This window comes from Lithobates pipiens, unplaced genomic scaffold (genome assembly GCF_037356315.1).
Source record: "Lithobates pipiens isolate NorthernLeopardFrog02 unplaced genomic scaffold, aLitPip1_a1.2 Scaffold_27, whole genome shotgun sequence".
Lineage (NCBI taxonomy): Eukaryota > Metazoa > Chordata > Amphibia > Anura > Ranidae > Lithobates > Lithobates pipiens.
In genome coordinates, this window is record NW_027507788.1 from 21,983,480 (window position 1) to 22,010,841 (window position 27,362).

The 27,362-nt window shown below is 43.3% G+C and overlaps 1 protein-coding gene across 1 annotated transcript in view; it reads left to right on the top strand.

Moving 5' to 3' along the window:
- Window positions 1–27,362, top strand: part of LOC143933646 (cell adhesion molecule CEACAM1-like) — a 41,833-nt gene that overhangs the window by 5,650 nt on the left and 8,821 nt on the right. Inside the window, exons 3-4 of the mRNA XM_077456598.1 lie at window positions 8,391–8,633; window positions 15,917–16,222. Coding sequence (XP_077312724.1) covers window positions 8,391–8,633; window positions 15,917–16,222 — 549 coding nt within the window. The remainder of the gene's footprint in view (window positions 1–8,390; window positions 8,634–15,916; window positions 16,223–27,362) is intronic.

Sequence of the window (27,362 nt, forward strand, 5' to 3'; positions counted from 1 at the left end):
CCAATCATTTTTCATTTCCGCCCCACAGCATAAAAGTATTCTTTCAATGGCAGCCATTTTCAGCGTGATTTCAGTGTGAAGAGAGATAGAACAGGGCTTTTTTCAGTGCTATTAGTTAGTGTGCTATACTGTGTTATTTTGCTTCAATTGTCAGTGTAGAGCAGGCATGTCCAAAGTCTGGCTGGCCCACGGGCCAATCGCGGCCCACGGCCCAATCGCGGCCCACGGCCCGGTTTTGAACGGCCTGTCTGGTTATCTAAACATATATATCTTTTGTGGCCCCCGACGATCTCCCAGCACCTGGGCTACAAAAAATATATAATCTGGCTGCCTCGGAGGGAGGAGGTGGGACAAACGCCAGGCACACAGGAGGAGTATTTCCTGTTTACATGGCAGCCTCTGTAAGAGGAAGTCCCGTCTCTGGCTCTGCCATTGAACGACTGGTCTGTCCATCAAAGGAGGCGGGACTTTCACTTAAAGAGGCTGCTGTGTAAACAGAAGATTCTCCTGTAGGATATCTTTGGTGCTCGTCCTGCCCCCTCCATGTCCCCTCCAGGGCTACACTGATGGCAAATGGTGAGTGCATTTCTGGCAATGGTGGGGCTGTATTTCTTGCAATGGGGAGTGCATTCCTGGTTAATGGTGGGGCTGTATTTCTTGCAATGGTGAGTGCATTCTTGGCAATGGTCGGTGCTGCATTCCTGGCAATGGTGGGTTCTGCATTCCTGGCAATGATGTGTGCTGCATTGCTGGCGATGGTGAGTGCATTCCTGGCAATGGTGGGTGCTGCATTCCTAGAAATGGTGGGTTCTGCATTCCTGGCATTGGTGGTGCTGCATTCATGGCAATTGGGGGTCTGCAGATGGGCACTGACCCTTATTTTGCTTCACAGTTCTTTATTTAAAATTTGCATACCGTATATACTCGAGTATAGGTCGATCCAAATATAAGCCGAGGCCCCTAATTTACCACAAAAAAAATGGGAAAACTTATTGACTCGTGTATAAGCCGAGGGTGAGACATGCAGCAGCTACTGTTACAGCTTAAAAGAGTGGAAAAGAGGGTCAACAATGCCCATCTGCAGCTGCATACCTCCCTGTGTACCTCACTGTGTCCATCACTGTGTCCATCCCTGTGTCCATCCCTGTGTCCATCCCTGTGTCCATTGCAGCCTACCTGTGCCAATCTGCAGCCTCTTTGTCCTTCTGCAGCCTCTGTGTGCCATTTTGCACCGATCTGCATGTATAAAAAACATACGGCGGCCATGCCAGGTTTCAAAAGCCGCACCTCTCCTCCTCGTCTGTGACAGACGGCGGCAATTCCACTGTTCAAACGCCGCGCCTCTCTGTCTGTGATAGGCGGAACACTCAATTTCCCAGCAGTCAGTGTTCCGCCTATCACGGACATCCTCTCATCCTCGTCCATAGTATGAGGATGAGCGGATGTCCGTGATAGGCGGAACACTGACTGCTGGGAAATTGAGTGTTCCGCCTATCACAGACAGGGAGGAGTGGCTTTTGAATAGTGGAATGGCCGCCGTCTGTCTGCACGACATGCAGATCAGGTAGGCAGACGGCGGTGACTCGAGTATAAGCCGAGGGGGGCACTTTTAGCCCAAAAAAAGGGGCTGAAAATCTCGGCTTATACTCGAGTATATACGGTATATTTTTTTCCTGAAACGTCCCTCTTAAAGTGAAGGTGCATGTTATACGCCAATAAATATGGTATATTCAAATAATACGCCGAGCTCATCTCTTTACTCACACACAGCTCACAAAAGCAAGAGATTTCTTGTTGGGCAGTGTATTAGTGCTCGAACAAACAAACTTAGACCGAATTTTAATGGTTCAAAGAATGTCAGGCCCTCGCACATGTTCACTTCATCAGATCTGGCCCTCTTTGAAAAAAGTTTGGACACCCCTGCTGTAGAGCTTCCAAACTGCCAGACTTACATTATGTTGGTGCCCCCTGTGCCTGCTGGGAACTATGGAGTCCTACAAGGATCTCCTATAAATTCGTGTTAGTCTAGGGATAGTGTGAGTATAGTGAGGAGGACCATCATTCAGGATTGTATAGTGTGCAGCTAGAGTAGGGACAGCTCAGATAGTTTCACTGTAGTGTAGTGAGACCGTGTCAGTAATCTTGACATTAGTGTATAGTAGGGATGAGCTTCGTGTTCGAGTCGAACATACGCTCGACTCGAACATCGGCTGTTCGCCCGTTCGGCGAATTCCGAACGTTAAGGGCCGTTCGCGCCAAATTCGTGTGGCGCTCACGGCCCACAATGCACTGCGATGGCGCAGTGCATTGCTGGCTCATGATTGGCCAAGCATGCACTGTGACCCCGCATGCTTGGCCAATCACAACGCTGGTAGCGAGGAGAGCCATGATCCTGCCTGTGGCCAATCATAGCTCAGGCTGTGTAGTACACGCCCCACACTATATAAGGCCGCCAGCACGGCGGCCTTGTGTAGTGTGTTGGCGTCTGTAGCAGTTAGTGGGTGTTCTGTGTACCTTCAACACAGTATACACCGATCGTTATCGGACGATTTTTCATTCTTGCTCTTCTGTAATGGTTGTTGTCTGCGGGCCCTGACCGAAGTATACACCGCTATATTCACCTATATAGCTAGCGATATATCTATCTTTTATAATAGAGCTTTCAGTCAGCGTTAGGAGATTGTGTGTGCTGTCTGCGTGCTCTGAACCCAGTATACACCGCTATATCCACCTATATAGCTAACTATCTTGCTCGTTTTAAATAGAGCTTGCAGTCAGCGGTAGGAGATTGTGTGTGCTGTCTGCGTGCTCTGAATTACAAACAGATTCTACTTAACACAACAAACCTACACAGTCCCTGTCTTGTTTGCACCGCCTGTATACTGCTGTTCTGAGTATATAGGGCCTGGGGGCCACACGCATTTCCTTTTTTTAATATGGGTACGGGGTTCCCCTTAATATGTGTACAAGACCCAAATAGGCTGGTAATGGGCAGGGAGGGCTACCCATGCCATTTTTCTCAATGATTTTCAACCATATTGCAGGAACCAGATATAACATTAAAACCGCAAGCAGTTTTAAATGGTGTTATTTCCGTTAAATGTCATTTTGTGCAGGGACTGTTCTAAACACGGGAAACACGTGGCACTTCACAGGCATACTACAGACACCCCCCAGGCACCATATTTAAAGGAATATTTCACTTTTTTTTCACTTTAATAGTCATTAAAATCAGTGCTCCCGTCAAAACGGCCATTTTTAAAAACATTTTAGGCATTGACCCATGTCCCCTGGGGCAGGAGCCAGGTCCCCAAACCCTTTTTAGGACAGCATCTTGCATATTAGCCGTTAAAATTAGCACTTTTAATTTCGAACGTTTGAGTCCCATAGACTTCAATGGGGTTCTAACGTTCGTACGAATTTGGGGTCCGTTCGAAAGTTCTGATGCGAACCGAACCGGGGGGTGTTCGGCTCATCCCTAGTGTATAGCTAGAGTAGGGACAGTTCAGATAGCGTCAGTGTAGTGATGGTTGAACACCATCTATTTGATTGCGTTACTGCGAGTTTAACACCATTTACTTCTGTGTGCGTTACTACCAGTTTAACGCCATATGGTTTTGTGCTCATTATTGCAAGGTTAACGCCGTATAGTTTTGCGTGCGTTACTGCCAGTTTAATGACATATAAAGACAGGTAGACTAAGGGGACCCCCCAGGAACTATATTGGTCCCATTGACTTTAATGGGGTTAGTTATTCAGGTCCGAACTTTCGTGGTGTTCGAAATTTCTTGTGCGAAACAAACGGAGGTCCGTTCGGCCCATGCCTAAAACTCACCCATCCATGTCACCACTTATTTTGCTGAGAAATACCTTTGAATAACACCCCCTAGCATTTCTAGCTGCAGCCATCTTGCGTAAAGGCAGATGATTCATGCAGCATTTACTTCATGGGATCCATCTGCCCTTACCTCAGGCATGTAGGCTAGAGGGTGTGCTTAGTTGAAAAAACTCCTCCTCCTCTCTAGAAAACTTCTGGGATGTATGACATTGTTTGCCTAGGTGAAAAAACAGCAAGCAGCTGAAGAAATAAAAAAATTAAGTTTAAAATATTAAATATGATATACTTCCCTATCTATTTACTAATGCTAGCAGCATAGGAATTTAAAATACTCAATGTTAATTGAGAGAGTGAAGTTCTGCATTAAAAACAAAGAAATAATAGTTTTTTGCTTTTTTTTTAATAATAATAATAAAAAATATGTATATAGATAAATATGGACTGATTTAATAGTTCCATTTTGGACACCAACCTACTTTGCTGTTTGTCCACAGAACTCAATAGCTTAAGCCATTTTTGTAAATGATATGCCAATAGTAGAACGTACATGCATTTGCTATTTTTTTTTTTTTTCCTCCTCTGAGCTTCCATCTCAAACTCTACCCCAGCCAAACTGCCAGCCTTCCGTTATGTTGGTGCCCCCTGTGCCTGCTGGGAACTATGGAGTACTGCAAGGATCATCTATAATTCATGCTCCCATTTGGAACTGCAATGTTGCCTGAAGCCATTCCCAGCGCCAAAAACACCCAGGTAGTGTGAGAGGGACACAGAGCCAAAGCCACGTCTCTTTTCTACAGAGCTGATTGACAGTGGCTCCCAAGCGGAAGAGGAGGAGAGGAGAGGCGAGGTGTGGCTTTGACTTTTATATTGGCTGTCCTTCCTGGTCCCTGTACCATCTGTACCACATCTGTGATACCCTGGAACACCCAAAGGGGGCATGAACATCCAAAAGTCGCAAGTGGGCAGAAACAAAGTTGAAAAGTATTGCAAGGAGATCCCACTGATGAAGTATTCAAAACATACACTATAATATCAAAAGTATTGGGACACCTGCATTTACACGCACATGAACTTTAATGGAATCCCAGTCTTCATCCGTAGGGTTCAATATTGAGTTGGCCCACCCTTTCCGGCTATAACATCTTCAACTCTTCTGGGAAGGCCGTCCACAAGGTTTAGGAGTGTGTCTACGGAATGTTTGACCATTCTTCCAGAAGTAAAACTGATGTTTATCCCAAAGATGTTCTGTCGAGTTTAGGTCAGGACTCTGTGCAGGTCAGTCAAGTTCCTCCACCCCACACTCGCTCATCAATGTCTTTATGCACCTTCCTTTGTGCACTGGTGCGCAATCATGTTGGAACAGGAAGGGGCCGTCCCCAAACTTTTCCTACAAAGATGGGAGCATGAAATTGTCCAAAATGTCTTGGTATGCTGACGCCTTAAGTGTTCCCTTTACTGAAACTAAGAGACCAAGTCCAACCCCTGAAAAACAACCCCCCACCATTATCCCCCTCCACCAAATGATTTTGACCAGTGCACAAAAAAGGTCCATAAAGACATTGATGAGCGAGTTTGGGGTGGAGGAACTTGACTGGCCTGACCATAACCCAATAGAACACCTGTGCGATGAATTAGAGCGGAGACTGTGAGCCAGGCCTTCTCGTCCACACCAGTGCCTGACCTCACAAATGCGCTTCTGGAAGAATGATCAAACATTCCCATAGACACCCTCCTAAACCTTGTGGACGGCCTTCCCAGAAGAGTTGAAGCTGTTATAGCTGCAAAGGGTGGGCCAACTCATATATTGAACCCTACGCAAACATGGGAGTTCACCGCTCCAAAGTGATCACCTCTCCTAAGAACAGCTGTCTCCGCAATCAGGCAGGGCGCTGGCTCTGTTTGCAACAGAGATAATGGAAAAATAGAACGTTGGATAGCTGCAGTTCAAAAAAGTTCACCTTTATTAAAAAATGAATATTTTTTTTTCTTCTAACACGCTAGAGAATAAAATGGCGATCGTTGCAATACTTTTTGTCACACCGTATTTGCGCTGCGGTCTTACAAGCGCACTTTTTTTAAAAAAAATAAAATTTTGAAATAAAAAATAAGACAACAGTAAAGTTAGTAAAGTTAGTTTTTTTTTAATAATGTGAAAGTTGACGTCACGCTGAGTAAATTCATACGCAACATGTCATGCTTCCGCTCGTGGAATAGTGACAAACTTTTACCCTTAAAAAATCTCCATATGCAGCGTTTAAAAAAATTCTACAGGTTGCATGTTTTGAGTTATAGAGGCTAGAATTATTGCTCTCCCTCTACTGATCGTGACGATGCCTCACATGTTTGAACACCGTTTTCATATGCGGCCGCTACTCACGTGTGCGTTTGCTTCTGCGCGCGAGTTCGGTGGGACGGGGCGTGTTTTAAAAAAATGTTTTGATTTATTTTACCTTTTATTTTTTATTTTTACACTGTTCTTTAAAAAAAAATAATTGTGCCAGTTTTATTCCTATTACAAGGAATGTAAACACCCCTTGTAATAGAAAAAAAGCATGACAGGGCCTCTTACATATGAGATCTGGGGTCAAAAAGACCTCAGATCTCATATTTACACTAAAATGCAATAAAAAAAATGTCATTTGAAAAAAAACAAAAAAATTATTTTTAAGAGCTATGGGCGGAAGTGATGTTTTGATGTCGCCGTTTATTTTGGAGTATACACAAGAAGATTTGTATATATATGATTATTATGGACATTTTTGATGGTTTATTTTATTGTGCACTTTATTAATTAGATACACATTGTATATCATTAATTTGATATTTGATTTTTGTATTGTTTCCTTTGAGCCCTTCATATATATATTTTTGCATTGTTATTAGTCTTCTACTAATTTTAGGTGCAGCATTGGTATATAATCAACATATTGTTTTTTTGTATTGTTGTTCCGAGACCCAACACTTTCCCCCTCACATCTACAAACTATGGTCTACATACTGGAATTTTTTTTTAATATACTAGCAATGACGGCAATCAGCAACTTATAGTGGGACTGCGATATTGTGGAAGACAATCGGACACATAACTGACACTTTGTGGGAACCAGTGACACTAATACAGTGATCAGTGCTAACAATATGATCTGTCACCATACTAATGACACTGGCTGGGAAGGGGTTAACATCAGGGGTGATCAAAGGGTTAACTGTGTGCCTAGCCAGTGTTTTTGTGGTGCTTTCACTAAGGGAAGTAATGGATTTTATTCTCTGCTTTGCAGGGACACAAAATCCATCCCTTTCCCCCTTGTCATAAGTTATCGGAGCTCTACCTTGTTTATATGGGCAGAGCTCTGTTCTGTGTCTCTGCCCAACTATTGGTGGGTGCCAGCAGATATCCAGTGTCTGCCACCCATAGATTGGCTTCTGCTGTGAGTAGAAACCAACAGTAATCACAGCAGAAGCGGCCCCGCCGGGGGGAACGTGCGCACACGCCTGCTTGGCAAGAGTGTAGAATCACATTTATAATATATATTTATCAAAGAATAGAATTTATATATATACATGATTCTGCACAGGAGGGATGCCCTGTAGCAGTATATCTGCCATGGGGTGGTCCTTAACTGGTTAAAGTGATTATAAACCCTCACTTATACCCAGTAAAGTGACTGGCCTCAGGTGCTACACAGAGATAAAACAAATCCTCTTGCATATGTTGTACCTGTTTATCTGCGGCAATATTTCCCCTACATCCAATCAAAGTGCATCATTTACACAGGATCTCTCAGCTCTGAAAATCAGGGGGTGGAGAACTGACGTTATATCAGTGAGGAGAGCTCTGAGAGCTGATTGGAGGGGAGGGGCACACCCCCTTCACACAGCACACAGGAACAGAGCTGAGGCTGTCACTCACAGGTTGTGCGCTCCCCTTTCTCCCTTTTTCTTTTGTTGTCTGGAAAACTTGTCAAAAGTGACGCTTATAGCAGAGGACAAAGCAGCGGACTAAAATCACACTGAGTGCTCTGGATTGAGACAAGTATACACTATAGAGGGATGTGCTTTGCTCATATTTCATGTCTGAGGTTTACAATCACTTTAAGCCCCCGTACACACGGTCGGACATTCTGATCACCAAATCCATCTGATATTTTCCTACGGATTTTGTCCGAAACTGGTGTTGCATACACACGGTTGGACAAAGTTGTCGGAAAATCCGATTGTTCGGAACGTCATGACATTCGTTCATTAAGACGGGACTACGTTGAGGCTAGTAGCCAATAGCTTTAATCTCGTAATTTGATCTGAGCATGCGTGGCACTTTGTCCGATCGGAATTCTCTACAAGCGGTCGGAAAAAGTCCGATCGGATCCTGCTCTCAAATTTTTTCCATCGGATTTTCCGACAATATAATCCAATCGGACCTTTTCCTTTGGAATTTCCGACCGTGTGCACAGGGCATTAGACTGCGGCCTGTTTGTACAGCTTGAAAAGGCATGGTATAAGTCAGGATTCTTCTTTCTCTTTTCTAATCATTTTTTTTTCTTTTTTTTTACAGAACCCCCCAGTAATCCAAGTATTTATTGTAAGTCGGAAGCTTACACGGAGCAGATGTTATTAGGCTGCTCCTGGGTAGGAGGACAACCTTCAGCTGATGTTAAACTGTCATTTAATGGAACAGTCAAAGAGGGACAGGATGAAGTAAACTGGACTGTGTCTCTGGGTTATGAGGTCCAACAACCAGAGCTCATCTGTCAAGGAGATCAAGTGGGGAAGAAATCCGAGTGCAAGATAGTTTATGGTGAGATCATGGAATCAGCTTGGTGTATTTTCTCTATTTATTAGTCTAATCTTCATTCCTCCACTGAACGTGCCTTTTGCACTGTGTGTATATATATATATATATATATATATATATATATATATATATATATATATATATATATATATATATACATATACAGTGCCTTGCAAAAGTATTTGGCCCCCTTGAACTTTTCAACCTTTTGCCACATTTCAGGCTTCAAACATAAAGATATAACATTTTTATTTTTTGTGAAGAATCACCAACAAGTGGGACACAATTGTGAAGTGGAACGAAATCTATTGGATATTTTAAACTTTTTTAGCAAATAAAAAACTGAAAAGTGGTGCGTGCAAAATTATTCGGCCCCTTTACTTTCAGTGCAGCAAACTCACTCCAGAAGTTCAGCGAGAATCTCTGAATGATCCAATGTTGTCCTAAATGACTGATGGTGATAAATAGAATCCACCTGTGTGTAATCAAGTCTCTGTATAAATGCACCTGCTCTGTGATAGTCTCAGGGTCCTGTTGAAAGTGCAGAGAGCATCATGAAGACCAAGGAACACACCAGGCAAGTCCGTAATACTGTCGTGGAGAAGTTTAAAGCCGGATTTGGATACAAAAAGATTTCCCAAGCTTTAAACATCCCAAGGAGCACTGTGCAAGTGATCATTTTGAAATGGAAGGAGTATCAGACCACTGCAAATCTACCAAGACCTGGCCGTCCCTCTAAACTTTCAGCTCAGACAAGGAGAAGACTGATCAGAGATGCAGCCAAGAGGCCCATGATCACTCTGGATGAACTGCAGAGAACTACAGCTGAGGTGGGAGAGTCTGTCCATAGGACAACAATCAGTCGTACACTGCACAAATCTGGCCTTTATGGAAGAGTGGCAAGAAGAAAGCCATTTCTCAAAGATATCCATAAAAAGTCTCGTCTAAAGTTTGCCACAAGCCACCTGGGAGACACACCAAACATGTGGAAGAAGGTGCTCTGGTCAGATGAAACTAAAATCCAACTTTTTGCCCACAATGCAAAACTATATGTTTGGCGTAAAAGCAACACAGCTCATCACCCTCAACACACCATCCCCACTGTCAAACATGGTGGTGGCAGCATCATGGTTTGGGCCTGCTTTTCTTCAGCAGGGACAGGGAAGATGGTTAAAATTGAGGGGAAGATGGATGCAGCCAAATACAGGACCATACTGGATGAAAACCTGTTGGAGTCTGCAAAAGACCTGAAACTGGGACGGAGATCTATCTTCCAACAAGACAATGATCCCAAACATACAGCAAAATCTACAAAGGAATGGTTCACAAATAAACGTATCCAGGTGTTAGAATGGCCAAGTCAAAGTCCAGACCTAAATCCAATCGAGAATCTGTGGAAAGAGCTGAAAACTGCTGTTCACAAACGCTCTCCATCCAACCTCACTGAGCTCGAGCTCAGAATGGGCAAGAATTTCAGTCTCTCGATGTGCAAAACTGATAGAGACATACCCCAAGCAACTTGCAGCTGTAACCGCAGCAAAAGGTGGCTCTACAAAGGGGGCCGAATAATTTTGCACGCCCCACTTTTCATTTTTTTATTAGTTAAAAAAAGTTTCAAAAATCCAATAGATTTCGTTCCACTTCGCAATTGTGTCCCACTTGTTGGTGATTCTTCACAAAAAATAAAAATGTTATATCTTTATGTTTGAAGCCTGAAATGTGGCAAAAGGTTGAAAAGTTCAAGGGGGCCGAATACTTTCGCAAGGCACTGTATATATATATATATGTACATTCCCTCACTATGGATCCATACCAAACTACTAGCAGGCAAGGCAACAGTTTTTCATGTTGTTCAGGTCTTTGCCCAATCGGTGTTTGTACACCTAGAACCGAACTGTCTCTCTTTCATAGTTGACACCCTCAGCTGTGGAGTATCTTGTGTGGGTATGGTGATACTAAAGCTTGCCCGTCAACTAGAGTAGAAGCCATAACACAGTTGGCTACTGATAGGTGGGTTGGGCCAACCATCTTGTATGGTGTCTTGCCAGTTTAACAGGGGGCCAAGGGGCAGAGAGGGGCTTTTTACGTCAGGACAGCACAGATAAGTCTCTCTCCAGTAAAAAAAATAAAACTTCCTCTGGCCCCATTTGTTCAGTAGGGGGCTTAGGACAGATACAAGAGTATTTCATGATTTTCAAGTGCAGGCAAAGAAATTCTTTTTCCATGGTTCCCGACAATTAAATTAAAGGTCCACATTAGAAGGCAGTATAGCAGAGGCTGATGTTGTTCAGGGAGTCATACTGATGCCTTCTGACTCTTTTTTGGTTTTTTTTTTTTCCTCTCTTTTTCTAATTGTCCATTGGCAATTTTACACTGTGGGATCACATCACAACTGCAAGAATAAAGAATAAAGAAAGAACAATAAAGAAATATACTGTTTAAAACAAACAATTGGTGTATAGGGCAACTTCCTATAAACCCTATACTGGGGCAATAACTACAGAGAATCACGCCACTCTAAGCCCTTGTACACACGGTCGGACATTCCGACAACAAAATCCGTCGGATTTTGTCTGACGGATTTTGGCCGAAACTTGTGTTGCATACGCACGGTCGGACAAAGTTGTCGGAAAATCTGATCGTTCAGAACATGACAACGTTATTTCGTTACGACAGGGCTACGTTCAGGCTAGTAGCCAATAGCTTTGGTCTAGGAACTTGATCTGAGAATGCGTGGCACTTTGTCCAATCGGAATTCTCTACACACAATCGGACAAAGTCCGATTGGATCATGTTGTCAGAAATTTTTATAGCTTTTTTAAAACTTTGTCCGTCGGATATTCCGACGGAAACAGTCCAATGGAGCCCACACACAGTCGGATTATCCGACAACACGGTCCGATCGGACATTTTCCATTGGAATGTCTGACCGTGTGTACAAGGGCTAACAGACAGTGCCAACTGCAAAATGGCACCTAAGCCTACTATGATGGACACATTGGGTCCGCAAAATAAATTGCCATTCTCTATCTATCCTGGGCCTGCTAACTGAAATCAGTGTTTGAATACTCTACCACAAGGATGTGCTGCACTACGTCTTTGAAGGCCTTCTTAGAACCATCCACATTGAGGATGTGTACCACCAGTGGTTCAGATAGTGAGGACTCCTTCTACAGCAACGTCCACCCATCAAACATGGGAAGAGGATTTTCAGAAGGATATGCTGGAGTATCGTTCCCTGCATCTTGAGGGCTAAAGGGACCAGGACATGGAGCAAGAGTAAAGGCGTAGAAAGTCAGTGGGTAATGGATCCATATACAAGTGTTAATCCAGTGTGAAAACAGGTGAAAGACTATACAACAAAAATCCAATGTGTTTCTGGAGCCAAGCATTGTCCATTCATTAGGACCTAAAAGGAATGGAACAGTGTACGTAGACTTGTTAGTGAATGAATAGTGTATTATAGAGAGACACACATATATCTACAGTATCTCACAAAAGTGAGTACACCCCTCCCATTTTTGTAAATATTTTATTATATTTTTTCATGTGACAACACTGAAGAAATGACACTTTGCTACAATGTAAAGTAGTGAGTGTACAGCTTGTATAACAGTGTAAATTTGCTGTCCCCTCAAAATAACTCAACACACAGCCATTAATGTCTAAACCACTGGCAACAAAAGTGGGTACACCCCTAAGTGAAAATGTCAAAATTAGGCCCAGTTAGCCATTTTCCCTCCCCAGTGTCATGTGACTTGTTAGTGTTACAAGGTCTCAGGTGTGAATGGGAAGCAGATGTGTTAAATTTGGTGTTATCGCTCTCACTCTCTCATACTGGTCAATCCAGGTTCAACATGGCACCTCATGACAAAGAACTCTCTGAGGATCTGAAAAAAAGAATTGTTGCCCGACATAAAGATGGCCTAGGCTATAAGAAGATTGCCAAGACCCTGAAACTGAGCCGCAGCACGGTGGCCAACACCATACACAGTGGTTTAACAGGACAGGTTCTACTCAGAACAGGCCTCCCCATGATCGACCAAAGAAGTTGAGTGCACATGCTCAGTGTCATATACAACGATTGTCTTTGGGAAATAGATGTATAAGTGCTGCCAGCATTGCTGCAGAGGTTGAAGGGGTGGGGGTCAGCCTGTTAGTGCTCAGACTATACGCCCCACACTGCATCAAATTGGTCTACATGGCTGTGGTCCCAGAAAGAAGCCTCTTCTAAAGATGATGCACAAGAAAGCCCGAAAACTGTTTGCTGAAGAAAAGCAGACTAAGCACATGGATTACTGGAACCATGTCCTGTGTTCTGATGAGACCAATGCCGCGTACACACGGGCGGACTGTATGGCGTACTTAGTCCGTCGAAACACATTTCAGCGGACAATCCGCTCGTGTGTGGGCTTCAGCGGACTTTTTCAGCGTGCAGTCTGGCGTACTAAGTATTTCGGATTTTTCGAAATTCTGTCGGTCGTACTTTGGTTTCAGCGGACAATCCGCTCGTCAGTAGGCTAGTTCGACGGACTAAGAATGGCGCATGCTCAGAAAGGATTTACACGGCGGAAGGTTGCATTGCTGTGTATTCGACTTCCTATTTCTAGTCACGTCGTACGTGCTGTACACGTCATCGCGCAAGCTTTCGACGGACTGTTTGTGCATCCGTGTGTGGTCAAGTCCGTTCAGTCGAAAGTATGACGGACTGTCCGTCGGATTGTATGACGGACTAAGTAGGCCATACAGTCCGCCCGTGTGTACGCGGCACAAGATAAACTTATTTGATTCAGATGGTGTCAAGTGTGTGTGGCGGCAACCAGGTGAGGAGTACAAAGAGAAGTGTGTCTTGCCTACAGTCAAGCATGGTGGTGGGAGTGTCATGGTCTGGGGCTGCATGAGTTCTGCCAGGCCTCGGGAGCTACAGTTCACTGAAGGAAACATGAATACCAACATGTACTGTGACATACTGAAGCAGAGCATGAACCCCTCCCCTCGAAAACTGGGTCGCAGGGCAGTATTCCAACATAATAACGACCCCAAACATACGTCCAAGACAACCATTGCCTTTCTAAAGAAGCTGAGGATAAAGGTGATGGACTGGCCAAGCATGTCTCCAGACCTAAACCCTGTTGAGCATCTGTGGAGCATCCTCAAACGGAGGGTGGAGGAGCACAAGGTCTCTAACATCCACCAGCTCTGTGATGTTATCACGGAGGACTGGAAGAGGACTCCAGTGGCATCCTGTGAACTCCATGCCCAAGATGGTTAAGGCAGTGCTGGAAAATAATGGTGGCCAAACAAAATATTGACAATTTGGGTCCAATCTGGGCATTTTCACTTTGGGGTGTACTCACTTTTATTGCCAGCGGTTTAGACATTAATGGCTGTGTGTTGAGTTATTTTTAGGGGACGGCAAATTTACACTGTTATACAAGCTGTACACTCACTACTTTACATTGTAGCAAAGTGTCATTTCTTCAGTGTTGTCACATGAAAAGATAGAATAAAATATTTACAAAATGTGACGGGTGTACTTACTGACTTCTTCCGAGGGCGTGGTCAGTTTGTGACGAAACGTCAGGGACGTGGCCTACCGGATGTGACGCTTGCGCCTCAAGACGATCCTTTCAACTTGCTGGACATCCAGGAAATCATCCACCATTATACACAGCGGATGTCTCGGGTCCTTCCGGCGGTCGGAAAGTCTAAAAGGCCCAGTGCATTTATATTCTTGCTCTTAAAGTTATAAGTTTTGGTACGCAGAACTGGATGTGTGGGGGGTTTTATTGATATTAATAAAGTAAACGGGATTACATTATGTGGATGCCCCTTTGTGTTTTGTATATATCGTGAACCCATCCCATGCTTTGCTGACATCTGGTGGAGAAAATTGGAAACAACAGGGAGAAAGTGGAAAAAACGAAGATCTTTATTTGCGTGTATTTTAATTGGCTCTGGTGAGTGTATTCCCATTGGGGGGAGCTTCGTTGGTGATTTTTGGTGGAAGCTTCAGACAAAAACAGCAAGGATCTTTTCACTTAAAATTACTTTTTCATTTTTCCTCTGTATTCTGAGACTTTATGGGACTCTATTTTTATATGTTTGAAATATGACATTGGAAGGTACATAATGTTTTGATGGACAAAATTAAGCGCTGCTGCAATATTTTACAGTCATTTATTTTATATATGATCTCTTATTTATTGCCTTTTATTTAATGTCTTTTAAAAAAAATATAGTAGCTGCTTACAGATCTCCATAACTTTTTGCACTTTAGGAAAATTTTCATCCATAAGGCGCAGAGTGGTGTTGTCTTGGAGGGCGCAGTACATACACCAAATTTTTGATATATGGGATGTAATGTATGTCATGCTTTTTACCAGGTATGTCAATCAGACCCCTTTCACACTGGGGCGTTTTTCAGGTGTTTTTCCGGCGCTTTAGCATTAAAAAAAAGCGCCTGTAAAGCGCTTGAAAGAAGCCTCATCTGCAGTCCCAATGTGAAAGCCTAAGTGCTTTAAGAGCCCTTTCACAATGTCAGCGCCCGAAAAACGCTCGTAAAGCGCCGCTTAAACTAGCAGCGCTTTACGAGCGTTTTTCGAGCGTTATTGGGGCGTTTTTAACCCCTGCTAGTGGCAAAATAAAGGGGTTAAAAGCGCCCACAAAACGCTGCTGCCAATAGCGTTTTTCAGGCATTTTACAGGCGCTTCCCATTGATTTCAATGGGAAGGGGCGCTTTAGGAGCGTTGTATTCACCGCTCCAAAGGCGCTGCAAAGAAGCTGCTTGCAGGACTTTTTTTGACGCCCTGCCAGCGCAGCGCCTCGGTGTGAAAGCACTCGGGCTTTTACATTGGGATTGCAGTTGCAGCTTCTTTCAGGCACTTTTTTTAACGCTAAAGCACCTGAAAAACGCCCCAGTGTGAAAGGAATCTCGGTGTGAAAGCACTCGGGCTTTTACATTGGGATTGCAGATGCTTTTTTTAACGCTAAAGAGCATGAAAAACGCCTGAAAAATGCCCCAGTGTGAAAGGGGTCTCAGTGAATGGATGCTTGCTGCTCTCCCTCCCCTCTACAAATGTAACCTGGGAAACAAGGGGCAGAGGGGCCACTATTAGGGAGGCATGGAAGCGATCCAGCATCTTTACAGCTTTCTCTGACATTACATTAGCTGAATATTATGTGCAGCCTTTTGGCGATGTTGGGGGGGCCACACTTGAGACTCCTATATCAAGTATGTTGACCACCACTGAATTGAAGCATCTCTTCCAATGTCTTCCCATTAGAACGTCCACTGTCTTCAAGTCACGACAACAATGCAGTAACTTCAGTGACGGAAGGAGAAAATGCAACACTGATCGTGACCTTAAATACTCCAAACTCCCTCCAGCCTACATTCAGCTGGTTCCATCTTAATCCAGACCCAGTTGCTATCACAAGTGGTGGAAAATTTAAAGTAGAATCCGATAACTCTCAGTCCTCACTTCTCATCTCCAATGTGGCTCAGAGTGAGAAAGGGACGTACGAATGCCGAGCCAGGAATATCATTGGAAGCACAACCTTCAAGCTTAATCTCGAAGTCAAATCACAAGGTAAGAAAATATATACATAGCTGTAGGATTCGGTAGAGATTTTTGCAAAAGAAAAAGCATACATAGATGGACAGCTCTGTCACTAAAGCTGGCCAAACATGTTACAAACTAGCTGTACTTTCTCAGTTTGATCTACCAACAACTATGTAGGGCCAGGTACTTTTGAACAAAATACAACCTGGATTGGAAGAACTTAGCCCTTGTACACACGATCGGAGAATCCGTCGGAATGTGTCCTATCGGACCATGTTGTCGGATAATCCGACTGTGTGTGGTATGCATCGGACTGATTCCGTCGGAATATCTGTCGGACCCAATTTTCCAACATGTTGGAAATATTTTCCGACCAACTGTTTCAATCGGACATACTCCGATCATGTGTAGAGAATTTTGATCGGACCAAGTGCCACGCAATGCTCAGATCAAATTCCTACATCAAAGCTATTGGCTACTAGTCCCATCGTAACGAAATTACGCCATCACGTTCTGAATGATCGGATTTTTCGACAACTTAGTCCGACCATGTGTATGCAACAGTTTCGGACAAGATCCGACAGGCAAAATCCGACGGACAAAATCCGACGGATTTGGTTGGCAGAATGTCCGACCGTGTGTACAGGGGCTAAGAGTGGCTGTACTATCAGATTGTAATATATACGGCCAGTTTAAGAGGGGATGATGTTAGATATTCTCTGACTTGTAAACTGTTGGAGCTAGTCATTACTTGGGTCACTGGCTGCAGGTTTAGATAAGATACACGTAGTAAATGGACTATTCTTCTTTTTATGAAGAAGGAAGGAAATAATTGGTAGCCAATGAAAAAGATTTTCCAGAACATTTTGTTTGCATATCCAAAGGTCTAGCTCAGGGGTCTCCAAACTTTCAAAACATAGGGCCAGTTTACTGTTCTTCAGACTTTAGAGGGGCCAGACTGTGGCCATTGGGTAGAAAATGTCCCAGCATCAGTTGGAGTAAGCAATGCAGCTTCTTGGGTGTCAGTGAGAGGAATGTTGCCCCATCGTTTGTGTCATTAAGTGGAATTGTGCCCCATTGTTGGTATCATTGGGTCCCATTCTTGGTGTCATTGGGAGGAACTGTGCTCCATGTGGGTGCCATGAGAGGAATTTTGCCCCATCATTGGTGTCAATGCGCCCTATTGTTGGTGTCATTGGGAGGAACTGTGCCCCATCTTTGGCATCATTGGTAGGAAATGTGCTCCTTTGTTGGTGTCATTGGGAGGAATTGTGCCCCTTCATTGGTGTCAATGAATGAAATAGTTCCCGAGGGCTGGATAAAAGCAAGCAAAGGGCTAAATTTGGCCCCCATGCCACCATTTAGAAACCACTGATCTAGCCCATCATTCTTTTTACCTGTTATCGTTTCTCTGCACCATCAAGTGTTGTACTTTCTTAAACTTTTCCAATAAAAGTATTGTAAAGAAAAGTAGAAAAATGTCTTCAAGCGATAGACAGGTGCACAACCAAAAAAGTTTTTCATTATGGATGGATTTGTTAAAGAGGGATTCCACCTAAAAAAAAAATATTAAAAGCCAGCAGCTATAAATACTACAGCTGCTGACTTTTAATAAATGGACACTCACCTGTCCCGGGTTCCAGCGATGCCGGCAGCCGAGGCCGATCGATCGCTCGGCTCTCGGCTGCTGCAGTCACCATTCTAGGTGAGGGAATCAGGAAGTGAAGCGAATCGGCTTCAGTTCCCGGTTCCCTACTGCGCATGCGCGAGTCGCGCAGCGCAATAGGAATTCTCCGCGCTGTCACTGGGACCCGTGTGTGTCCCAGCAGACAGCGCGGCAGGGCAGGAAATGACATAGACTCCCACAGGAGTCTATGCCCGGAAGTGGGTGTAAATACCTGTCTTTGACAGGTATCATCACCCCCCTCCCCCCTGTAAGGTGCCACCGGAGGGGGGGAGGGTTCCGATCAGCGGAAGTTCCACTTTAGGGTGGAACCCCGCTTTAAGTTCAACATTTAATTTAGTTACATTTGTTATGTTAGAATGATTTGTTTTTGTAATTTGTTTCAATTTAGTTTCATTTTTTGCATCCCATTCAAATTAAAACCAGTAACGCAAAATGCACAATGAGCTAGTATGCACTAGCTCATTATGAAATACTTACCTTAGAGCGAGGTAGGTGATCTCGGTCCACGCCGAGGGAGTTGTCATTTTCCCCTGGCGTGTCTTCCGGGTATCGCTGCTCCAGGGCTGTGAGTGGCATGCACGCGGGAGACTTCTTTCCCGGAAGGCCCGGCTTCTGCTGGACCTTTCAGCCGGGAAATTCAGAGCGCATGCGCCCCTGAAGTCAGCGGCTGCATGCAAGGAGAATATCTCCTAAACTGTTCGACTCGAACATCGGGCTCATCCCTATTTTTAAACAAAAAAAAAAAAACTTTAGTATCACTTTAAGAAAATACATTGTGGTAATGGATTGGATATGTTTTGTGTACAATAGATTCCTATTTTATATTTGGTACAATTTAATCTACAGTCGATCTGTTCCACTGCATTTAAAGGCAGCTCGCCTTCTCATCATCAAGTAATGTAATCTATAAAAAATAAAGGTGGCAGTTTCATTAGGTAAGTTAGTGCAAGAGCATAAAACGTGCAGTAATAGTAGCCCTAACCCATGCCAAGTCATTACGTTATTTTTTTTTAGTAGATATAGAGTAGTGGAAGGTAATTTCAAGTTGATTAACATGAGTAAGAATTACTTTAATTTATATATCATAGCTGGTTCTTGCCACATGTACATATTTTCCCAAAAACAGAGTGTTTTTTGGTGGTTATACAAGCCATGTCAGTTAACATTGTCCTCTCCTCTATGGCCAAAGGGGAACAAAGATTTTAGTAAACATTAGTAGTGGAATCGATCAAAAACAGTTCCAAAAAAATCTACAGCGCATGTTAAAATGTAACCCCGCAACCCCTCTAAACAAAAAAACAGGGGCACTTATGGAATCCACAACTATTCCTCATAATGACCCTAAATCAGCCCTCAACCCTTGTAAACAGGGTCGGACATTCTGACAACCAAATCCGTTGGATTTTGTCAGACGGATTTTGTCCGAAACTGTTGCATACACACGGTCGGACAAAGTTGTCAGAAAATCCGATTGTACATAACGTGATGACATTATTTAGTTACGACGGGACTACGTTCACGCTAGTAGCCAATAGCTTTGGTCTAGGAATTTGATCTGAGCATGCGTGGCACTTTGTCCATCGGAGTAGGCTACACATGATCGGAGTATGTCCGATCGGAGCATTTTGTCGGAAAATTTTACGGACAAGTTGGAAAACTTGGTCCGTCAGATACTCCAACGGAAACAGTCCGATGGAGACCACACGCAGTTGGATTATCCGACAAAACGGTCCGATAGGACACATCCGTCGGAATCTCAGACCGTGTGTACAAGGGCTTATAGCCATCAGATTGGGAGCGCCATGCTTTATCTCCTCTATCTCAACTGTGAAGGCATCTATTAAACTGTGGTCAGAGTTTTCCTTTCCCTTCTACAATAGGTCATTATGTAAACTACCTGTCAATAACGCGCCTTCAGATTGCAGCTATAATAAGAGGACTGTAATGGTCACTGTGCCTTCAAACACAATCATGTAAGAACGTAAATCACATTGGTCAACAAATGTGGTTGGGCTTGTGTGCCTGGGAGGCCGACAATCTCCCCAAGAAAATGAACCTGTTATCGGTTTTAAACGTTTAAAATACAAGGTCCTACCAATGCGCACTCATGATGTCTGCTATTACCTTTAAAGAAGTTCATCCCGGAAATATTCTACAGATACTAAACAACCAAATAACACATGTACCTTAAAGAATTCAGAGTAGAGCACCAGAGGCGGCTCTCTAATTAGGCAAATAAGGCGGTTGCCTAAGGCCTCGCACTCACAGGGGCCTCGTGACAGCCTGATTGAAGAGCCGCCTCTGCTGACAACAATGCCGCTGTGGCATTAAGCTCAGACCAGCAACGGTTTAACATTGCCTGTGAGATAGAGAGCACTGACACCAGCACTGAGAGAGAGCACTGACACCAGCACTGAGAGAGAGCACTGACACCAGCACCAAGAGAACTGACACCAGCATTTTAAAGCTCTTAATATATGTAATTTATACAATTTTTTTTTATCGCTTGAATTATTTTGAATTATTTTTCCCATTATGGGAATGAGTGGGGCCTCATGTCTAGGTTTTGCCTGAGGCCTCAAAAAGCCTAGAGCCGCCTCTGTAGAGCACCATATTTGACTTATGGTTGTCCAGCAATCAGCACCGGAAACTGCCAGCCATTTACCAACTAAACCAGGGATATGCAATTAGTGGACCTCCAGCTGTTGCAGAACTACAAGTTCCATGAGGCCTAGCAAAACTGACAGCCACAAGCATGACACCCAGAGGCAGAGGCATAATGGGTCCGCTAATATCATATACCTGAACTAAACCATACAACTCATTTGTTACATAGTTTAATGTTCACAGAGAAATTCTAGGGTACGTTTCCACTTTAACAGAAAAAAATCACCCATTTTTGCTGCCTGTTTTAAACTAGTTTAACTGTGTTAATAGTAGTTTGACTTCCCTTAATCTTAGGGCTAACCTTTGCCTGCTTCTGTGAACCTGTCCAATGGAAGTGACTCGATAACTCTCACTAACTAGGTCAATAGCAGTCTTTTTTTCTAGGGCTTTACTTCTCCAACCTCATGACTAAGCCCCAACAAAGTGGAACAAGTATCAGAAAGGTCCACAGAGGAGTTTTTTGTTTTGGGGCACAACACCTTTTTCAAGTGCAGCTCTTACGCCAAAGGAGCCGCTGGATGTATTGGGTTCCTTGGTCATATACTCTGCAAATAACATTACGCACTCTGATACACCAGGTTGGCTGAGGAATATTTATTGCAAATGTATACTCAGTACCCGAATGGTAAAAGAAATATGAAAAACAAAATCCATCTGATTTTTTCAGAAATTGGTGTTGCATACACACGGTCGGACAAAGTTGTCGGAAAATCCGATAGTTCGGAACGCGATGACGTTATTTAGTTACAACGGGACTACGTTCAGGCTAGTAGCCAATAGCTTTGTTGTAGGAATTTGATCTGAGCATGCGTGGAACTTTGTCCGATCATGTTGTCGGAAAATTTTTATATCCAGCTCTCAAACTTTGTTGGCCGGACATTGCGACGGAAAAAGTCAGATGAAGCCCACACACGGTCGGATTATCCGACAAGACGGTCCGATCGGACATTTTCCGTCGGAATGTCCGACCGTGTGTACAAGGGCTAACAGTTCGGTAGTATGCAATGTAGTAGAAAAAAAGACTGCGCTAGAATTTAAATTATCCCTAAAAAGAAGCTGCAACACAAAGTGGAATACACACAAATAAAAACTAAATATGGTTGCGCTCTAATGTGCTAGTGAACCTAAACCTTATAAATGTAATAATAAGTAATGAATTAATGATAAATCAAAGACTATGAGATAATTAACTCTGTGGGTAATTCTGTGACGGTAAATAAAAGTTCCAATCAGAAATTCTTTTGCAAGAGGCGAGTCATTGACAAAAAATGAATCAGCATGTGAACAGTTCAACACAATTCATGTGACTTTTTGCTTGACAGACACGGTGAATCCACCACCGTAAGGAATGTGCGCTTACCAGGTGCACAGACAAGAAACACCAAACCAGGGCCTTTTCCTCAATGATGTTCCGACACCAATACAGTCACCGCAACCAGGGGGGGGGCGTCTGATCCGGAACGTAGCTGGACGAATCCTCCACTTTAGGCTTGTGCACAACTCAGTAGATGATGGCACAAACGTAGCTCAGAAAAAAATGCAAAGAGTAGCCATAGGTAAAACCTGCAAGTTTTTTTACTTAACATTAAAAAACACAAACACCTGCAAGGCGTATAGATAAAAAAACTGGTTACAAATATGTGGTCGGCTGGCTGCAGTACACACACCCGTGCTAACAAACAATGGGACGTATCATGCGGTGACGTCAGCACGTCGCTCCTCCCTACGCTCTTCATCACAGGCTTCACATCGTCTTGGGGCACAAGCGGTGTACTGACGCACCTCTTAATATAGTAATCACACCCAACCAAGCCTCATTCTGAATTGTGGGTGGCTGGATATGGAGCGCCATTTTAGATAAGGGGAAAAAACTGAAAATGGTGCCAGAAGTACTTCACACCTTAAACCTTAAAGAATTTAGAACTATGGCACCAATATGCCTATAAACCTCTCGTCTGAGTGGCCAAGCTATACCCACATAGCAAAACCGCTGTGTCACAGTGGCTTACCTAGGAGGACAGCATTGTAGTAATGGCTCTTAACCAGAGACAAAACTAAAAACTAAAAATTTGTCTATACTGGCACTAATCAGTAGCCAGCTCAGACGTTGAACCAACACTCATAAAAATAAAAAATTTTTTAAAAAATACTCTAACAAATTCTAATAAATTTCTATTCATTGATTAATAGCAAGCAAAGACACTTATTGCATGAGGAACAGGTACCACATTGCTAAACTGGTACCTGTAATGCACGCATACAAGTATTAAATGGGCCCTAAGAACAATAATGGACAAATGGTCTCTATCGGTCACTCATGTATTAGGTAAATGAGTCCCATACACCAATACAAGAGATAAAAACCAGCTGATCGATTGACAAACTGGACATAATCATTCAGTTATAATGGAATAATCTGACCTGTCCATCTAAGGAGGAAAACAAAGCCATTTATATTAACCACCATAGATAGATTAAAATCAAATAATGGTCAAATCACATTGAGTGAAGAACAGGACCTGCACCACACCCCCTACAGATTATTGCTCACGTAATACCTATAGTGATCGTGTAGACCATGAATTATTATATTACAGATCGGCCGATGTCCATGAGATTGGTCAGCCTGGCACGAAGACATGGTACACAAGATACGATGAAAACCACATATATACTGTAACTATGACATTCATATAGACAGGCATGTACTGGCCATTGGGACTACAGGGAGTTTCTCGGTGGGCCGATGGCTCAGTGGGCCGGTGACAAAGTAATGGCTGCACGGCTTACCCTCAACTTCACGCAGTGATGTGAGAAAGATGAGAAAAATACAGAGGAGAATAAGTGAAATAATAAACGAGGTTAGTGAGGACTCCTTATGTTATGCTACTTATGTTTTTTTTGCACAATTACGTATAGTTTTATATACTGTTTTTGTGCTTGTTTGCAAAATTAAAGTGGACTGGTCTGGATGAAGTCCAGGGCCAAATTTTTGTCCCAGTCCAGCCGTGCATATAGACCATGATTTCATATACACAGATCGGCCAATATCCGCAAAAATCAGTCAACCCAGTACAAAACCCGGCCCATAAGTCATAATGAAAACCACATATATATCTGTCCCATCGGTGGGTGTGACATATCTGGATGAATAACACACCCCCGATGGGTAAAAGTTAATAAATATCCTCCACATCAGTGATGGCAAAATCGCTATAACTCACATCATGCTAAGACATATTAAAACATATCAAGCATGACACCAAATCCTGCTCTCACATTTTTTCCGTCGGAATTTCCGACGGAAAAAGTCCGATAGAGCCCACACACGATCGCATTTTCCGACAACATAATCCGATCGGACCTTTTCTGTCTGAATTTCCGACCCTGTGTACAGGGCATAACAGTTCAGTAGTATGTAATGTAGTAGAAAAAAAGACTGCGCTGGAAATTAAATTATCCCTAAAAAAAAATAAGCTGCAACACAAACTGGAATACACACAAATACAATTAAAAACGAAATATGGTTGCGCTCTAACTAATGCCGCGTACACACGGGCGGACTGTATGGCGTACTTAGTCCGTCGAAACACATTTCAGTGGACAGTCCGCTCGTGTGTGGGCTTCAGCGGACTTTTTCAGCGTGCAGTCTGGCGTACTAAGTATTTCGGATTTTTCGAAATTCTGTCCGTCGTACTTTGGTTTCAGCGGACAATCCGCTCGTCAGTAGGCTAGTTCGACGGACTAAGAATGGCGCATGCTCAGAAAGGATTTACACGGCGGAAGGTTGCTTTGCTGTGTATTGGACTTCCTATTTCTAGTCCCGTCGTACACGTCATTGCGCAAGCTTTCGACGGACTGTTTGGGTATCCGTGTGTGGTCAAGTCCGTTCAGTCGAAAGTATGACGGACTGTCCGTCGGATTGTATGACGGACTAAGTACGTCATACAGTCCGCTCGTGTGTACGCGGCATAATGTGCAAGTGAACCTTAACCTTATAAACGTAATAATAAGTAAGGAATTAATGATAAATCAAAAACAGTCCCAACTATGAGATAATTAACTCTGTGAGTAATTCTGTGACGGTAAATCAAAGTTTCGATCAGAAATTATTTTACAAGAGGTGAGTCATTGACAAAAAAATGAATCGGCATGTGAACAGTTCAAAACAATCCATGTGACTTTTTGCTTGATGGACACTGTGAATCCACCACCGTAAGGAATGTGCGCTTACCAGCTGCACAGACAAGAAATGCCCATGGCTAACACCCACCCAGGGCCTTTTCCTCAATGATGTTCCGACACCAACACAGTCACCACAACCAGGGGGGGGGGGCGTCTGATCCGGAACGTAGCTGGATGAATCCTCCACTTCAGGCTTGTACAAAACTCGGTAGATGATGGCACAAACGTAGCTCAGAAAAAAATGCAAAGAGTAGCCATAGGTAAAACCTGCAAGGTTTTTTATTTAACATATTTATATTTTAATATTTAACATATTTGCAAGGCGTATAGATAAAAAAACTGGTTAAAAATATGTGGTCGGCTGGCTGCAGTACACACACACCCCTGCTAACAAACAATGGGATGTATCACACGGTAACATCAGCACGTCGCTCCTCCCTATGCGATTCGTCACAGGTTTGACATCGTCTTGGGGCACAAGCAGTGTACTGACGCACCCTATTAATATAGTAAACACACCCAATCAAGCCTCGTTTTGAGTCTTGGGTGGCTGGATATGGAGCGCCATTTTAGATTAGGGAAAAAAAGGCAAATGGTGCCAGAAGTACTTCACACCTTAAACATAAAGAATCTGAACTATGGCACCAATATGCCTATAAACCTCTCATCTGAGTGGCCAGGCTATACACATAGCAAAACTGCTGTGTCACAGCGGCTTACCTAGGGGGACAGCATTGTAGTAATGGCTCTTAACCGGAGACAAAGCTAAAAATTAAAAATTTGTCTATACCGGCACTAATCAGTAGCCAGCTCAGACGTTGAACCAACACTCCTAAAAATAAAAACATATGTAAAAAATACTCTAAAAACAATCTAACAAATTATAATACATTTTTATTCATTGATTAATAGCAAGCAAAGACACTTATTGTATGCCGAACAGGTACCACATTGCTAAACCGGTATCTGTAATGCACCCTAAGAATAAGGATGAGCCGAACACTCCCCCCGGTTCGGTTCGCACCAGAACCTGCGAACAGACCTAAACTTTGTGTGAACTTTAGAACCCTATTAATGTCTATGGGACTCGAATGTTCAAAATCTAAAGTGCTAATTTTAAAGGCTAATATGCAAGTTACTGTCCTAAAAAGTGTTTGGGGACCCGGGTCCTGCCCCATGGGACATGTATCAAGGCAAACAAAGTTTTAAAAACGCCCGTTTTTTAGGGAGCAGTGATTTTAATAATGAATAAAGTGAAACAATAAAAGTGTAATATTCCTTTAAATTTCGTACCTGGGGAGTGTCTATAGTATGCCTGTGAAGGGGCGCATGTTTCCCGTGCTTAGAACTGTCCCTGCACAGAGTGTAATTTCTGCAGGAAAAAAAGTCATTTAAAATCACGCGGCTATAATGAATTGTCGGCTCCCGTAATACAGAGAACACTCATTGAAAGTCACTGATAAAAAAAAAAAGTGGGGGTTCCCCCAAATTCAAATACCAGGCCCTTCAGGTCTGGTATGGATTTTAAGGGGAACCCTGCGTCAAATTTAAAAAAAAAAATGACATGGGGTTCCCCCTAAAAATCCATACCAGACCCTTTATCCGAGCACGCAACCTGGCAGGCCGCAGGAAAAGAGGGTCTTTTCAGGGTCTGATCGAATGACAAACTGGACATAATCATTCAGTTATAACGGAGTAATCCGACCTGTCCATCTAAGGTGGAAAACAAAGCCGTTTATATTAACCACCACAGATAGATTAACAGATTATTGTTCACGTAATACCTATAGTGATCGTGTAGACCATGAATTAATATAAACAGATCAGCCGATATCCACGAGATCGGTCAGCCCGGCACGAAGACATGGACCACAAGATACGATGAAAACCGCATATATAACTATGGCATTCATATAGACCATGATTTCATATACACGGATCGGCCGATATCCGCAAGATCGATCAACCCGGTACAAAACCCGGCCCATAAGTTATAATGAAAACCACATATATATCTGTCCCATCGGTGGGTGTGACATATCTGGATGAATAACACACCCCCGACGGGTAAAAGATAATAATGTTTATTGTTTTATATTTTTAGCGCAACATTTTTCACTGATCTTTTGCACCAAATTTTTGTCACATTCTTATGTAGCAGCTGTTAATTTTTCTTCACTAATCGAGTTAGCAGTAATATCCCCAATCCACATTTTCCATTTCTGTGTACATAGACAGGTGGAGGAGCTGGGGAGGAGGCGAGGCGCTGCTCTACATATGCAGCTCATCTGAGGTCTGCCATTATTACACACACACTATAGAGGATACTTGCGCAGGGGGGCTGATATAAATGAACACTTTCAGTGATTTGAGTATGGGGGAGAGGGTACTGCATGTGCTAGGAGGCACTTTGGGTGTAGGGAGGACTTCTGCTGGGGGGCAGATTTTCCTAAAACGCTCCCTAGCACATGCAAAGCCCTCTCCCCTACACCCAAATCATGCAAGTGTTCATTTATATCAGCTCCCCCGCTGCGCAAGTATACTCTATCCCCTGATTCAAAGAGATGCTGTCCAGGGGACAATCATGCCATCCGGGACCGTGAGCACCCAGTTAGAGATGCAGGTCAA